Source organism: Amphiprion ocellaris, chromosome 17, assembly GCF_022539595.1.
Source record: "Amphiprion ocellaris isolate individual 3 ecotype Okinawa chromosome 17, ASM2253959v1, whole genome shotgun sequence".
Classification (NCBI taxonomy): domain Eukaryota; kingdom Metazoa; phylum Chordata; class Actinopteri; family Pomacentridae; genus Amphiprion; species Amphiprion ocellaris.
Window position 1 is genome coordinate 11,784,539 of NC_072782.1, and position 18,291 is coordinate 11,802,829.

General features: G+C 40.6%; 1 protein-coding gene across 2 annotated transcripts in view; it reads right to left on the reverse strand.

Moving 5' to 3' along the window:
• Window positions 1-2,078: 2,078 nt before the first annotated feature.
• The window catches only part of dym (dymeclin), a 60,197-nt gene continuing 43,984 nt past the window's right edge, over window positions 2,079-18,291 (reverse strand). For both annotated transcript variants that reach the window (XM_035955222.2, XM_023285585.3), the window contains exons 15-17: window positions 16,141-16,323; window positions 13,787-13,900; window positions 2,079-3,508 (exon numbers count right to left, since the gene is read on the reverse strand). In XM_035955222.2, coding sequence (XP_035811115.1) covers window positions 3,359-3,508; window positions 13,787-13,900; window positions 16,141-16,323 — 447 coding nt within the window. In that variant the 3' untranslated portion in view covers window positions 2,079-3,358. The remainder of the gene's footprint in view (window positions 3,509-13,786; window positions 13,901-16,140; window positions 16,324-18,291) is intronic.

The window sequence follows — 18,291 nt, forward strand, 5'->3', positions numbered from 1 at the left end:
GAGCCATGTCACTTTGTGAAAACCTCCGCTCAACCATCTGGCACCACGATAATAGAGCTGGAAGCAGGTGAGAGTCGGCGCTTCAGTCTCCTCGAGCGTGCAATCCGACTGTAACCTACCAACGACCCCACGCTGAAAATGAGCCATTCTTTACATCCAATTGCATCCATTATAGTGTCCTTGAGAAAAAGAGAATTTCAGGCATGAAAATTAATACAATAGAGACGAAAGGCATGAAATTCTCTCGGGAAGTGGGAGCTCCAGCAACACAGTGGGTGCCATTGTGCCGTAAACTTTTCCCCCCCAAAGTGGTTTTCTGCCTCTGTTTCTGCTGTCTCTGCAGTTATGACAAAAGCAGGCGACAATAAGACATGGGAGACGGATTCGGCGCTAAAATGTATTAGCACTCCGTGATGTATAAACAGCCTGTGACAGCTGGCTTTTTATGCTGCTTTTTCATTTGTGTTTCGCAAGACAGCAGTGTGGTAGTGTGGTTGGAATGAGCCAAGAAAGCAGAGATGAAGTCCAAAAGGAAAAAAAATCAATTAAAAAAATCAGAGCTGTCGTCTTGGCCTTTAGATGTCAACTCTAAATAAATAAAATGAACAAAGAGAAACCGAGTGCTACATACCAGGATAAATCTGAGAGGTCTTGAGGTGATGACTTTATTTCTAATCCTCCTGTCTTCAGTTTTAGAATATTCTAAAACCCATTCAAATCAAATAATCTGTTATGGAAGCATCGATCTGATTAAAATTCTCAGAATGTCTGTCGCTTGTACCAAGAACAGATTGCATCACATTAACAGAGTAGTTGTAAATAAATATATCTATGTGGCGACAGATAAGATGATCTACCACATTCACATCTGTCCAGGAAATATGAGGCTACAACCAGCAGCTACTTAGCATTGCATGAAGAAGCACCCTTAAAGCTCAATCATTCAATTTTTGTATTTGTTTAAACTGTAGTTAGAGTGTAAAAACCACTGTGTAGTTTAACATTTAGTTATGTCTCGGACTGATTCTTGGCCAGGCATAGTTACCTCTTGGAGTCTTCACTGTTCATAGTCCAACATACAAACTCCTGTAAAACCACAAAAAGTGTTTTTTACAATTAAGTGTTGGATACAAACAAATAGGATACAGACAGGTGATGAATTAAAGGAGAAACCTGAACCTCTTGGCCCCCTATAGTGAGGGGATCTGGTGGAATTGTTACACGGTGTGCGGCATTTTGCTTGCATTATCAATACAAAGTCATTGAGCGTGACTATTTTTTATCTTATAATGAAGCACTTCTATGTTGATGAGACTAACTATGAACGGGTGACAGTTTGTCTATTCACAGGGCACTGAATGGTTTGATAAGTATGAAAACGATGTGAATTATGAAGCTATGGCCTTTGCCATCTCAACCTGAATGAACAACTACTGGAGATTTTGGACGGACGTGTCGACATTGCTCTGCACCATCATCATCAAAACACCAAATGTGAATGAATATCTTTTGGAAATATGGTGTTCATTCCTCCAGTACAGTTCCACATACAAATCTAAGCAAAGTCGAGGCACACTGAAGCTGTTCTGTAGGCCCAATACCTTACTAAGACACGCTATGTTAGTTTTTCCTTTAATCTGTCACTCATCTGTATGCAAATTTGACTTTTAGTGTTGCTAGTGAACTTTGCCAGGCTACCTGTCTCCTGGCTAAAGCTTCATATTTAGGACACAAGATACAAAAATAGTATTGATCTTTCCATCTAACACTCACCAAGACAATCAAAGCCATCGTCTAACTATTCTTTTGTTACGATCGTGTGCTACCTACATAGAGCCTCCTACTGCTGGACAGTGCAGGAGAGAAGGCAGTTTTGTAACAGCAGAAAACCTCCAAGAAACAATACAAAACATACTTTAAAAAATAAAGAATGGCAACTGAGCTTCTGGCTGCCTGACATGGTTCTAAACAAGTGTTTTATTGCAGTAAGTTATATAATCTTACAAAGATAATAGGACATTAAGAAAAAAATGTCTATTTCAAGTCTTTGCTTAATAAACATGCGACACTGCGGCTGCTTTGATTTCAGATTTTTATTTAAACTCCTATTTCCAAAGTAATCTTTGCCACAAAATGATAGCTGTTGTCATATTATATGTCATAATATAAAGCCAGTTTCCCACCTGGGAAAAATCAAAGAATAGTACCGTTGTTTTTTTGTTTTTTTTTTTCCTTTTCTTTCACTAGCAGTAGTCATTTCAGTGCTACTGCCGTTTACATTTTGGGGAGCTGAATATATATATAAAAAAACAATATACATGAAAATAAATAACTTAAGTCTCTAGTGAAACATGCAAATAAAGTAACAAATTAAAGAGACAACTGTAATTATGCACAATAGGACAGGAGGTTTAATGACTGTCCTAGTTTACGTATTTGCCGTGGGTTATCATGAGGAAAGAAATGCTCATGACAAAGACAGGGTAAAGTCAAATAAATGAGCTGGAAGCAACAATGAAATCGCGCGAATCAGAGTGATGCAGGCGGCTAATATTATCTAGGGACTGAAATTAAGCTTTAATTAAACCATACTGGAATCTTGCACATTAAACAACCAGCAAAACTGTCTGTAACTCCTGCATATCACAACAAAACAGAGGACTTTCTGTTGGTGATAAATTCCCTTTCTCCGGCTTTTTTAATTTCACAAAGCGTTTAAACAAACCTGTCATATTTAGAGAACAATGTGTGGTCAAAATAAAAACCTAATTTATGAGATAATTGCCCTTAAAACTCAGTATAATGAAGGATTTTTAATTAAATGTGTGTTTCTCAAGGCAAGTGGCTTGTCTTGAATATCAAGCTGGAGCTATTGTTACGCATTCAGTGCAGTGAATGTTCACCAGAGCAGTGTAACACTTGAGTGCATATGTTTTAACTGACCTTTCCTTTGTAAGCAAGCGAGGAAAAAATGCAGGATTATCCATCGCCAGTGTCCTGAGCTCCTCACAACAACAGCAGTCGGCATGTGCTGTGGAACCAGGTGAAGCTGCTCAAATGTTAAACAAGTATTCGCTGGAGGACTGACTGTACATGAGTGGGAGCTACAGTCCAGATGAAGCTTCATAGTGTCGAAGCAGAGGAATTATTATGATATGGGGGGGGAAAAGAGGTTGTGCTGCATAAAAAGAAACACCATCCTGTACAAGGTCGAGGCACTTTCAAAGCAGCGTGCACATACTATAAAGGGTAATGCACACACACACACTCACCCAAAACACCTGTCCTTTTTCTCGTTTTTTTTTTTTCTTTACTGAACGGAGATGGAGACACAAAAATCTGCAGCGACAAGTTAAGTTCAGCCAGAATCCATGCTGAACAGCTCGATGCCGTGAGGGCTCCAGTGGAGGCCGACTCCAGAGTTGAAGACCAGGGACCAGACGTAGGGGATGAAGAAGTCCTCCGGCTGGTCCTCCTCCACGTACTTAAACTTGAGCTCCGGAAATGTCTATTAACACAAAAACACAAGAAAGAGAGAAAATCGCTACCATGTATGAAGGGTAAAAAAATTAAAAATGATGACAGATTTGGGTTTAAAACAACATAATGTAAGACACTAAGAAAAATAGCAGTTATTGGATATAACTCCAGTTCTATGAGCACGTAGGGAAAAGGACAAAAGGACGTTTGTTGCGTTCACCAATATGGCAAACTTTATATGGTTGACGGTAGAGCTCGACTGATTATTGTGGCTTAAATAAATTAAATATGCTACTTTAGGTCTGATGCAGCCTCCTCTATTTGTTTATAGTCACTCTGTGATCTCAGAAATGTCTCTCAAGCAGAGACAAGCCGTTCCCACAAACCAGGAAATTAGCTACTCTCACAGCGGCTAAGGCTACGCTAACAGCAAGCGGCCAGCAGCTAAATCGAAGGCAGTCACAGATTAATCTGAAACAGAGCCTGAAAAACAATAGTTAATAAAGCTTAGATGGCAACCACAGTGATAGAACAGTGAAAGATTAAGAAAATAGAGAAAATGGCAGATGTTACGGCAGGATACAAACTGATCAATCTCAGTTGATCCCACATAAAGTGAGGAAACACCACTTACAGTCATCCTTATTAGTGAAGCTTAGTTATAAATGACAGGCTCCTGCTATCACATGCTGGTAAAACATGAAATTTAATGTAAATATTGTAGCACTAGCAAGTTTGGTGAGCTGGCTTGTATAGTTTCTTGGTCAGTGGTAGGTTTGCTTTGGACATGGTAGTAGTCTTGCAGCTAGCATTAGCATTTAGAGGGGTTTGGGGAGTTTATAAGTATAGTTTCTTTGTCATTTTTTAGCAGTTGGCACTAGGTGTTCAGCATCTTGCACTAGCTAACTGGTAGCATCAGCACTGCCCACTACCTGGAGCATCTCCTAAACGGGCCTGGGTCAGTTGAACATGGCAGTGCTGTTTGGATTGTGTAGGAGCAGTGTGAACTGGCACTAGAAGGGTGAATCTGGGAGTTCACCTCCTAGCCTCCTGGAGGTGTTGCGGGACTAAATAGGTGAAACACTGTTGAAGGGAGGTTTCCACCTGATGACCCCCAGAGATGTGTTACAAATCACTGCTCACTGGTGTGTATAGTGATGGGTCAGAGATCCTAGGTCCTTCATTGAGTGTGCATCCGTTTTGTTTGGAGCTCAAGTGTCTTGTGTTCAAACTAACTGCTCCAAATATTGGTTATCAGCCTTTCTTCATTACCAATAATTGGCACTGGCCCTAAAAAATCCACATTGGTCGATCCCTAGTTGATGGCAATGTTGTAGAGTAGAAGACTCCTTCTTGGCACAATCACAAGTTCCTGCAGTGGAAAACTGGTTAATGCTAATGCTATCCAGTATGTTGATATCTGTCAAAGCAGATACTTCAACTTGTCACATCAGCTGTTACTAAACATCAACAATGGCTCTGTTTTATTCATGTGAGTGACAGCATGTTGACATGCACAACACCAGAACCCTGAAACTGAAGCTGCTAAATGGAATCAGCCACTATTAACTGTATTGTTTACACCTGAGCTGCATAGCCAACCTATATAGGGAGTTTTATCTTGTGTTCCAGCAATGTGCACAGCCACCATGAAATACACTGGGATGTTGTTTTGGAAATTTAACTTACAGTTCTATCAACGTAGCGCTTTTACTTGTGGTTAGCCAGAAATGCCTACGTGACATAAGGTACGGTGATGAAATGGGAGGAAGGCCAGTTTGAAACATGTATGAGTTTGACAGCTTATCAGATGACTAAACACTTCACAGCAGTTTGTAAAACAATAGAGTTGTGAAGTGGGAAGACAAGCTATTTCGAGCGCTTCTTGTTCCAGAAGGAAAATTCCTGTTCATTTTTCCCATAGAATGTGGTACGTGACTCACATCTGGAACACCTCTACAGCCAGGATTGAGATGAAATACTCTTGAGTCATTGGCACAAAAGATTAAAATTGTGAGAAAATTGTAAAAGTAAATTGTCAAAGCCGCGTTTTTTGCGGCTCCAACTAGTTTCATAACACATGCTGTTTATTCAATTTGTAGGATGCCTTTTCTAACATCTTGGACAACAGATGTTAAGCACTGAGGGTTTTCTATCTGATATTAACAAATACAAGTGAAATAAAGATGGATTTGAGAAAAATGCAAAATACAAGTAATTCAATGTATTAGTTTCAGGGTTTAAAACTAACTCTCTTCAATCAGCTCTATAATTTTTAGAATCGTCTTTATTACGGAGTAACTTTACACATACATGGAATTTGTCCTAGCATTTTGGTGTATAACAATGACTATAATACTGTGAAGAGGACAAGAAAGCAAAAGCAACTATAGCTAGTTGAGGTGCATATTTACAGGAGAAAATTCAATATGTACATTATGTGAAGAATATATAAAATATGGCAGTTTTTTAAAGTGAAGGACATGTACAGTTTGTGCTGAAACATGCACAATATAAACCATGAAAAGTGCAAATGTTCACAGTTTAAAGCATAAGAATATGTGCAGTGTTCAAGGACAACAATGCAGAAAAATGTGTGTAAATGTAACATATTGAGACAAATGTGGAGACTCTTTATGTCAATGCAGCGTGTAGTGTCAGCGGGGTGTGATTAAAGTCCATGTTGGGGGGATAATCGATGGGAGGGGTCAGTCAAAATGGCAGAAAGGCAGCCAAAAGTTACTACTTCTTGTTTTGTTTTTACCAATAGTCCAAAACCAAACAATTGCACTTCACAGTGAATGAAGAGCAGAAAGATATTTGATTCATTTTCTGGTGATTAACTAATGAATTGATTGAAAAATTGTTGTAGCTCTAAATCATCTGTTTTACAAGATACTGAGCTCCTCTAATAAGAAATACTGGATGGTCTCCGTCCAAACACAAGCCCACCTTACAGACCAAACCGAGCGCCTGCCAGCCCACCTAACAGCAGGTAGGTAGCAGAAGAAGAGCATCAATAATACAACGCTACCTCATTATATCCTCCTGTCTGCACATGCATGTATGTGCACACACGCAGCCAGTAATCAGGCTGCGGTGAAAGACAGACGCTACGGGCCTTTATGTGACGGTCCCAGTCCGGTCTATTGAGTCCTGACTGGCTCTATTCACAGCCACACTATCGGTATCATAATGACACGGACAGAAGGGCTACGGGGTCACAGGCCATATGCCAGGCTACTGAGGCTAGACCACACACACCACTGCCATTGTGATGGCTAGACACAAAGCAGGACCTGTATTATCTGACTGGTATTTGTGTGTAGGTGACTGTCTCATTGCCTACTAACTCACCAAATGTTCATATGACACTGGTGGTGACAGAGACTCGACTCCGGCTCGCTTCTGCTTGCCTGAAATATAGCATAGTTTGTATTTTTAATAGAAAATAGTGTATATTTAGCAGAATTGTTGACTCACAAACCAAAAACAGAAGGCAGCTGAGCAGATTAATGTCCTGCTAAGATCATAGTGATATATGAAACATAATCAGTTATGCTAATTCAGTCATTAAGATAATTAAAGCATTAATCAGTAAATACTGCTATGTCAACATGCGTCCAAACAGCACGTGTGGTGTTAACATCTTTCTATCTTAAAGCACTGATAAATTTCCCCTCATTAATGTGCAAGTATTTGTTAGCAGCGCTCCAAAAACTAATCATCATCAAGTATATGAGGAACATGCGGTGTAAGCAGTGGCTGTCATGTACTGCTTTAAGCTATTACTATAGAAACACATCTATGGACAGATATAGACAATAGAATAATGAGGCAGCACGAAGTTGAACAGAGCAGGTTTCCATAGTGGCAGGAACTTAAAACAATATTTCAGGTTAGAAGCTTTTTCAAACCAACTTAATCTAAATGTAGTTTACAGGAAAAGGTGAACACAATTTGTGCACGCAAACATTTTCTCAGCCAAAACTACATATATTTGAGTGTTTTTCATCTTTGTAGACACACATATAATTTGCCCAACATCACTATTAAGCTCTGAAATATATAATAGAAAAATATGATATAATTTTCTCTGTAAAAAGGTCATTTCTCACAGGTATCAATACAAAAACATGAAGGATGATTAATTTCAACACTGGCATATAAAATAACCAAACTGATTAAACTTTCACAAGGTGCTGGTCTCATTCCCATTACTGACACAATGTTTTACACAATTATGGTATAAAAACTGCTTTAAAGCTTAACAAAGCTGCCAACAGAAGAAGAATATGCTCCTAAAATTAGCCCACTGATGCAAAGAAACTTTCTGTAATTACAGGAATAGGTTGGCATTTTGCGAAATATGCTTATTGACTTTCTTTCTGAGAGTTAGATGAGAACGTCGATACCACTCTCATGTCTGTACAGTAAACACAATATTTCCTTGAATAAAAACCGGTAGTCAATTAAAAGGCGGGTCCGCGATAATGGCCGGGGGCATGTCGGCACAACCCGATAAAGGCCAGCCCCTCGAACACAGAACGGACAGAAGACAAAGGTGGGTGAACTCCTGGTGGATGTCATGTAATGGAAATGCCACTTAAGCATAATGAGAGCATTTGTACCGCATGGATTTAATACATCGAAAAATATAAATATGCTACTTTCAGCACTTGATCTGCTCTGTTGTTATTCACTGTGGGCTCGTTTTTCATGTCAATATAAAGTTCATATGACCATTTATGTCGATCTCTATAACAAAAGGCCTTTATTACACTACTCTGCACATCAACTATAGAAAGATGTTTCACCATGCTGTATCTTCAAACAATTTGCTCACCTCTGTATATATTGGTTGCTTGCCATGTTGCATTTATTTTATTATTCACGTTATTTTTATCCCTCCAACTTTTTTTCATACTTGTCCTTGATCTGTTTTGTGAAAACACGGCCTGCAGTTCAGTCAAAAAGTCCCATGATTGTTGCTCACAGCTTCTCAGCTGCGCTAAGGAGCACAACATTTGGCGCTCTGTTTCATTTTTGTTGGATTTGTGAACGAGATATGCATAATAAATTGATGTGATCACGATTACAAGCTTGCGACGAGTGATAAAAATGGCAATTTTCTCAGCTGAACCATTACACACGATCCATTCTAGAACTGCCGGAAAGCTGAAAACGTGGCGATTCTTCGTGTTTTTATACAAAAGAGAACATGACTTTCAAACTCACCAAAGGTTTGACGGTTTAGAGTGTTAAAATTGTGATGCAATAACTTTGGAGTGGATAAAAATGAGGCTTTGTTCTAAAATAAGATATTGAAAAGATCTGGTGATATGATAGATAGCTATGGTATGAAGCTGGAAAGACGTGGAAACACATCGCATGGTGTTCAAAGATGAAAAAAATCATCCTGCTGGCACGTCACCAGTAAATACTTGTTTGTTTAATACTTAGAAATGGCAAGTTGTGGGGTTTCTTTTGTGCCAGACTTTTTCTTAGCTGGAAGCATCGACTTTCTTAACTCTCCCTAGCTGTTGCCTCACACATTGGCGTCAAGAGTCTCGGAATTCGCTGCTTCCAGTCAAGAAACAACCCAGCACAAAGTTAGCGATAGAAACAAGATTTGCCATTATGCCAGCTGTCTCCTGAATCCATCTTCACATTATGTCTCAGTATTTTCATCTAACTCTTAGCGAGTGAAACGCCATATTTCACAAAATGTTGAATTGCATCTTTAATGAAGCGGTTACTGTGGAGTTTCAGTCAAGCAGGCAGGCAGTACATAATCTCATAAGCTGTCAAGGGACTGAAAAGTAGATAAAGATGCAGTCGATGCTGCTAAAACAAACATCATTTATCCAAATGAGTGTTTCTCAAGACAAGTGTCTACTGGAGAAAAAAAATGATGAACCCACATAGCAAGGACACAAAGTCCCTCGTGTGCTTCCAACCACTTTCACTAAACACCGAGCACAAAATCAGAAAGCAGAAAAATTATCCTTGAATCACAATGACCACCGTTTTTCCTCTTATATCTGTATTGTGCAGAGCCACAAGGGAATTTGGTGCTATAGTAAGTCTCGGATATGCCTCAGAGCAAGAATGTCCCCTTCAGGCTTCAGTGCTTTATGGGGAAAAAATAAAAGACTGCCACATCCCATCTCTAATATTCCATTCGTCCCTTATTCTGTCTATACTGTGATTTCCTCTCTGTACATATCTCCGCTGGCTCTCTGTTCCTTCTCCCTCCCCTCCTCTGTTTTGTTCTCAGTCTGGCTGCTGTCTGGGTCCACTTGGCCCGGGCTCATATCAGTTAGTTATGGGTCCTGGCAGGTCAGGCCCTCGCCCCTGAACACAGACTGACTGGCTGGCCTCATATCTTCACTCAGGACTCTGTGTTCCCTTTCCTCCACTGCACGTTGCTGTAGTGTCAGCGCTCAGCCAGACAGAGAAGAATGCGGCGAGGGAGCAAATATGAACTTGATACACGCAAACACACTCGCAAGCATGTAGACACACAAGCATTTAAATGTTACATTTCAAATACTACCATCAACATACTAATCTTTGATTTGGTCTAAAGTCCGTCGTTTTAAAATACTCCATCATCGTAAACAGCAGTCGCTAGTGATTTGAGCCCATGTTTCACACAGCGATGATGGAGAAAATCCACACAAATATTTTCAGAAGGTTTTGTTTATGTTCCCTGTCCTAATTTCCTCCCCACACTTGAAGTTCAACTGAAGTGGTCACTGCAATATTTACACTGTCAATTCAACAGTGTGGATAAAGTGTTTTGTCTTTGTTTGTGTTGAAACAACACAAATGTAATGGTTAACAATTTAAATGATCCGTTTCATACAAAGCAAAAATGTCAAACATGAGCAGGTTCTAGCTTCTCGAACGCAAGGACGTGTTGTTTTTCTCTGCTCCCGGTGAATGTAACTTGAGGATCTTTTGGTTTGAAGCCAGTATACATATTCAAGGCACCCAGATAATGAATCCTAATTACATTGGGGATCCCCTGACTTCTTCTTTAATGCTAATATGAGGTTGATGATAATGATTTTGAGAGAAATGTCTTGGATGGATTGTTGGAATATTTGGCACATATGCTGTAATAACTTTGGAGATGCCTGAACATTTTATCCAGTATTTTGGTTTGTGACAAATGCCTGCAAAAGCAGTGACATATCGTTAGTCTGAAGGTACTTTGTGTTAAGTTGTGTTTAGCAAATACTAGCATATTAATATGCAAAACTAAGAAAATGAATATCCCAAACATTTTAACTCTTAAATTTGACAAAGTTAGCATTTTGTGTCTAACTAGAGCCTCAGTTCGCTGCTGGCATGACTCTGTTGAGTCTTATTATATGGCTCTATTTTCAAACATTTTACAGAATAAAATCAACTGCTAGAATAATCAAGAAATTACTTAGTAATAAACACAGCTGTACTGTCTATATTGATGGGATTATTTTCTCTAAGAAGCTAAATGTAGAGTTAAGAGAGCTACATGGTGCTATAAACTTGTATTATAGACCAACTGGCAGCATTTAAGCACAGTTACAGTTACTAATGTAAATATAGTGTGTGGTCAGAGTGTGGGAAAGTAGTAGTGACCAGCCAACAGGCCCACAAAGGTCCAGGTACTGAGTAACAGCTGTTAATCCCCCCAACCCCCTCCGTCCCTTCCTGAGGAGCCAGAGAGTCTGTAGGCTATCGCTGCTCAATAAGGCAGATTTCAGCTAGACAGGCTAAACAACACATTCCACAGGCGCTGCCCATGAGCGCCACTCAACCTCACACACCCTGAAACAACACACACATACACAAAGAATGAGCGGGAGACAGTTGAGTGACGAGGTGGTGAGGGTCGTCCCAGGGGTATTTACCACCTTCTTTTAACCCTTTCTTTCAGTTGGGACCTAATTTGCATGTCTAAGTCTTTGTGTAAATGCTTTTTAAGTCCTTTAGACAAACAGGATTCTAGTAGTCTTGTGTCTGCAATGTTCTTGTCATCTAAAACAACACAGATCTGGTTTGTCTGTAAAGCCTAAACAAAATGGGTTACTTGACTTGAATGTAACTGCCAGTTCCTCCCAACAAACAGAATTAAAGGGATCAAGTGCAAGCTTGTCTACGCCAAGGCTGATGAATACAAAAATGCTGATTAAATGTGAGAATAGCTGGTGTCTTGGGTCCGCACGTGAACACAAACATAATAGGAAAATAGCAGAATGATTTATTCCTTACCTTGTAATTTGTATATGAAAAAATATAAGCAATTCAAAACGAAGGTGTGTATTAATATATGAAAAAAAATATTTTTTTACAGTTGCTACAGGAGTAGTTTTCCCTTCTTTACAAAACATTTAATTTAATCTAAACCTCTTGGAACTAAAATGCGAAAACTTTAGCATGCAGTTGTGTTTTTGACAAGATATGACAATCTGTTAACAACAGTAAATTCTGCATTACTGCAATGATATTGTCAATTCCCTATTGTAAGCTTGTTAAATTGTCCGCAGCAACATAAGTACAGGTCAGTGACCACGACTGTATTGTGCAATTAGCAACACTGATGTTGAAAATAAATAATCACAAGGAAAAGAAGAGGTGACATCATTGCATGGTGACAACAATGTTGAGTAATTCTTACAATATGCTGACAGAACTGTATTGCCTATATAATATTGTTTGGACACAAAGTGTTTATTTGATTATATTTATTTATTTTAGCCAATAAATGTCACTGTCCACACACGAACAGTGGTGTATCCAGACTTCCCTAACCTGGATAAGGTTCTGGTTTAAGTAAAAATTAATTGTTCACTTTCATTTACATGTACAATTAATGTGCAAATACACACAAGAGGATTGAATAACTTCACTGACAACTCACAAACCGAGCTGAATAGCAGGCCCAGGCTCTGCTTTGTTGTTGAAAGAAACAAACACCCGTACATCTCTTTCTTGTCAGTCCTTCTTTGTGCACGCACAACTGATTGAGACACCAATACTCCTTTTTCTGAGTAATTACCAACTTATCGATGATTCCACACAACATTAATCTAACCTATGGATTTTCACATTGAGGGCTGAATAGCCGAATGAGCTCATAAGATGAAGGGAAGCGAGAGGTGGAGAGACAGCTGTTTGTTTGAGCGATGGCACCATCAAACGGCGGGAACTTCTCCCGCGGGAGGCATTGCCTGGGTTTTCTTTTCGCTTCACGTCACCCTGTGGAACTGGAAAGCACTCAGACGCTGGAGAGTCAACGTGAGGCTCGACAACACTTTCTGCACAGAAACAAAGGCTGGCTGCACACTCATGGACACACACACACACACGTCCAAACTTGCCGATGAAGACACACAAATCCAAAGGGTCATCTGCTAAACCCACACACATGTACATTCCAGCTGACTGCATGAATGTGTGCTACAGGTACAGCGCATACGCTGAAGGGCACGGCAGGGTTATCCACACGGCTCCATGTGTAATTCTACTGCTCTATGGTCGATCGCTACATTAGCGCTCCGAGGCGCTGACTGAGAGCAAGCACATGGACTCACGGCCACGCACCATCCCTCTTCCACATCGGGTAGCGAGACAAATGCCTTGCAGCCAGCCGCCAAGTATAGAACATGAAACACATGATGAAACATGCAATTAGGAGCTTCTGTGCTGGTGAGGAGCAGAGTGGAGTGTGGAGACCGCCGGTTACATATTTCCTCGCTGATTAATGGAGGAGCATTGGGAGGGGAGGGGTTAGTGAACTCGCCAGGAGTGTTGGGTAACGAGGTGCGGTGGCAGATTTATGTCCCCCACCACCCTCGCCCCCTCCACCCCATCTTATGTGCCCATGACAAAGTGCCCCCTAACCCCCCTCCCAACCATCCCATCTCCTTGAAATGTCATTACATGTTCGCATGTAGCAGGGCAGCGCAGAAGGAATGAAGATGGGCAATAATGCTAATGAGAACTGGGCTTTGGCCTTTTGTCTCATGTCCCAATGGCTCTTTCCATCTTTCCTTTGCCCCAGTCCATATCCCCATCCCATACCTCTCCATTCTTTCACCTGTCCAGACAAACTAATTTTCTTTCCTCCACTTTCCCAGCGCCAATCCCCAATACCTTGCGGTCTTTGACAACATATTGTGCCCTCTCCACATGCATCTTGATGTACCACTTCTTTTTTACTTCAGACAGCCTCATGTTTCACGGCTCTTCGTCTCCACGCTCTCCCTTTCCATCTGTCGTCCCGCTGGGTGTCTGTGTGTGTGAGAATTACCTTCAGTCTGTTTTTGGGCAGTGCCTGGGCTCCTTTCATGATGACCTCCTGAACCCTCTCAACTGACAGGTCGCTTCCAGCCTGCTCCAGACGCTGACTGAAGAAGCCAATCACCTAAAGGTCACACAGGAGGAAACGGCCAATCACAAATTTGCCGAAGATACAGTCGATGACTTGTAAACCTGATTGTGTTACTAAGTACATACCGTGTTTGTGCTGGATAAAGTAAAAATGGACAGCTGTGACAGGAATTTTGTTACTATTTTGAGGCCGTCAAACAGACATTTTGAGAGCTATGTTTGTTTTTTATGCCGAAAGTTCAGTTCCATCAATTCAAATTCAAAATTTAAATCAGTCTGTTAAGTACATAGCTACAGCCAGCAATGATTAGGTTAGCTTAGCATGAAAACTGGAAACAGGAAGATGCAAACCAGACTCTGTCCGTACTCAAAATTAACTGACTTGGACCAGGATCAGACGGAAAAAGTGTCATTAGGACATCCCTAATAATACTGTTACTCAACTGCATCTTTATCACAAAATACTAGGCCACGCTTGGCTTTTGATTTCAAGCAATTATGGCTAATATTTTGTTATTGTTTTTTTATTTTACTCTACTTTTAAGCATCCATCAGTAAAGTTAGTATTAGCTTTTTAAATCTAGTCTTCACTGTTCCTCTTTCTAAACACATACACAAGACCTTGATGTCACTGAGGATTAATATCAACTCCCAGTTCCATCACGAAGCTCTCCAAGTCTTCTAATCCCACTGTTTGGAGCTGTCTCATGAATATTTCAGCAGCCACACCCTATATGATGACACTGGGTGCAATATGGAGATCTAAGAACAAAACAGCATCATGCTACATGCCAAGACCTCGGGGACCTTAACTCTGTAAACATATTGTATGTTCCAAGCTGGTAAGAACTTTACATGTCAGAGAAATCACTGTGAAATCCATACGGCTAGCTTGTTTGGATGTGTTTGGTTTAAGACAACATATTGCTGCCTTTATCAACAGCCAATTAAATGCATGTATAGGTTGCCATGTTTCCTAGCAACAGTAAGTTGCTTTGAACACTACGCAGGGATACAAAGCTGCATATAGTATAGTATTCTTATATGCTGATCAAAGCATTGCAACAATAACTGATTGAGGATGGGTGCAAATAAGTGGGAAAAATGCAAAACTGCATGAATTCTGCTTTTAGTCAGTGGAAACGGATTACAAATTCAACATAGGGCATGAGCGTGTTTTATCCCACTTAAAATGAGCACTTCACTGGAGCTCAAATTATCTGATGCCTTCTGGGTTTAAGCTCAAACATGAAATCAAGGAAAGAGTATTTTGTGTTTGCACTGCTTGTGCTAGGTTCTTCCCTGGAGAAAAGTTTGATGTTTGATAATTAAAAAACTCTAGGTTTTACTGATTCTTTTTAATGCTCCCTTTTTTTGTCAAACCAACAGTGAAAAATGCATCTACAGGCAATGTTTTCTCTGCTCATGCTCTGTGGTTGCTTTAGAGATTTCAAACACACCAAAGCGCACATGAGCGTGTGTGTGTGTGTGTGTGTGTGTGTGTGTGTGTGTGTGTGTGTGTGTGTGTGTGTGTGTGTGTGTGTGTGTGTGTGTGTGTGTGTGTGTGTGTGTGTGTGTGTGTGTGTGTGCGCGCATCTACATCTATCTAATACTAATCTCTTCATTAACTCTGAAGGCCTCCCATATGGGGTTAATTTAGAAGAGCAAAAAAGCAGCCTCTCATCCTGAATCTCATGCTCACACACACGGATTTGCAAGCGCAGGGAAGGCTTCGGAGAATAGCCTTAGGGACTGACTTAACCGAGGGATTCTAGCTAGCATGCCTCCCTCATACTTATGGATAACAGCAAAGCCCAAGGCAATGTATGCAGCAACCCCCATCCCTCACACACACACACACACACACACACACACACCAAAGCTTCCTTTCCTCCTCTACATCACTAATACAGCGATGAATGACAGCCTTCTCTGTCCCTTCCTCCCCTATACACCACAAACTCTCAATGAATATTTGAGTTACAGCCTCTTGACACAAGGGGACTGATTAATTCATCGATATTACTTACGTTCACAGGGCCCAGCATGCCATACAGTCCAACTGCACACTACGTTAACGATGCAGTTCGCATATGCTCCAGGTTTTTGAACCTTTCCCGGCAGACACATAGGGCATTGAGGGAAAATCTGTGTCGCCTTGATCTGTGTAATAATTACCACAAATCCGCCAACATGATCTGAAGTGTGCCGAGGTTCAAACTTAATTCAACTCTGATATTTTCTATGACTATCGTGGGGAAACAGCAGACTGACCGTGTCGAGGTTCTGCATGATGTCCTGGAAGGATGGGTGCGTCCTGAACTGCTCAAAGAGCTCTCGCTTGTAGAGCAGCGCGTAAACCAGGTTGGGGTTGTGGTGTAGAGAGTTGCACAGGCAGGAGTTGATGATTTCCAGCATCATGCGTATCACCTCCTCGATAACATTCAGATCCTGGGCCTGGGGGAGAGGGAGGATGCAAAGGTTAATTGGTTTCCCACTACACTGGTTTCACTTATTATGGTGTTTTTAAATGATTGCTTCTGATAGAAGGATCAGCAGGGGGGGAAACGGAGGGAAGACTGAGGGAGAGAGAAAAGGATGAAAGGAAAGGAGGAGGAATGCAAGCCAAGGTCTTAGCTAGGAACAGAGGTGATCTTGTAAGCCACAGATCAGGTCATGTCACAGTATGTTTCCTCTTGGGGCAAGGACAACTGTCACTAGTGACAGGTGACGCTGTAGGAAGAGAGGGGTGCGGGAAAGATAAAAAGATGCAGGGGGTTGAGTGGCGGACATGATGAGTTATTTGCAAAGTTATTCAAACAAAGTAGGCTCGCCACATATCAAAATACAAAGCAGAAAAGCCAGTGAATAAGAATATCAAGCAGAGAATGATCGCCTCACAAAGCTATAAGAGACATAAACTTGTATGCAGGTCTGTGTTGCAGCTACGAGAACAGAAATCTCAAAGGCAGGTTCAGATAATGGTTTGACGTTCCAGGAAACACGCACAGTTGCTCTTGGGTGAAGAAATAAATGGAAAGGTTGATATACATCTGATATCTCTAAGGTAAACATGAGGCTACATCCAGCAGCTGCTTTGCTTAACGTAGCACGGAGACTGAAAATGGAGGAAAACAGCTCGAAAGGCTCTTTCCAGCAGTAAGAAAATCCACCTACTGGCACATCCAAAGTTTACTGTTTAACATGATATATGTCATTTGTTTAATCTGTAAAAAAGACCAGTGGAACACGTACAAATATACTACCCACAATTTGTTGTTTGACAAGAGGATATGTGCCAGACTATGTCTCAGCCAAGCATAATGATTTCCTGCAGTTTGAATAGTCTTGGTAAGAAACAAGCCAACACACAATCCCCTGTACAGTAGAGATTTGCTTGTACAGATCAAATAATAGATACAAAACACGTTAATCTGTGACCTTTAGAGGTGCAGGTGGATCGTTTTTTTTCTTGTCTTTGGCCACAGTTCAGCTAAGCATTTCTTCCTCTTTCTAATATTTAAGCAAAGCAAACCTAAGCAGAGGCAGGCTGTAGCTTCATATTTACCACACAGACATGACAGTGTTGTCAATCTTCTCTTCGAGCTCTCAATTAGAAGGAAGTTATACCGTTAAGGCTCAGAGGAAACAAAAAACAGAAAATAATTGGAATTTATGTATTTATGTGTGTGGTGTCAATATAAATATTTAGCCACTCTTAATGCATGTGCTAGGTTTTAGAGGGGTAACATATTTTCACTCGATTCAATAATTCGGCTTTTAATTCAGCACTTGAGACGGAAGATTCTCCCAGAAAGAAAACAAGTCTGCACATTTCAGCACTGAAAAAGGTCTTCTGTGTGACCACACTCACACTCAGGTCTTTAGAGCAGAATAGAATAGAATGGTTTTATTGTCATCATACATGGCATGACAAAAACATAAATAACTCCCGCTGGACGGTGCATGACACAAGCAATAAGAAATAAAATATCAACATTAAATAACAAAATCAAATGTACCCATATAACAAAAAATATTAAAAATGACAACAACTGCAATGGAGGCCAGATATATACAATGTGGGAGGTAAATGAAATGGAATAAGAACCAGTAAATAGAATAAATATGTCAGGAAATTGCACATAAAGGAAATTGCACGAAAGCAGCGAAAAGTGACATTGTGCATTCAGGTAGACAGGTGTTTGGAGTTCAGGAGTCTGATGGACCATGGATAGAAACTGTTCCTGAGCCTGTTTCTCCTGCATTTTGAGGCTCTCAGCCTTTTCTCTTTATGGACCTTACTGAGGAAAATGTGCTCGACCTTGATGTTAATAAATTAAATTTCAATAACCGAAAGGGACTAAATCCGCATAGACCTGAAGATAAATACACTGAGCTCAACACTTCGACCTTAACGGAGCC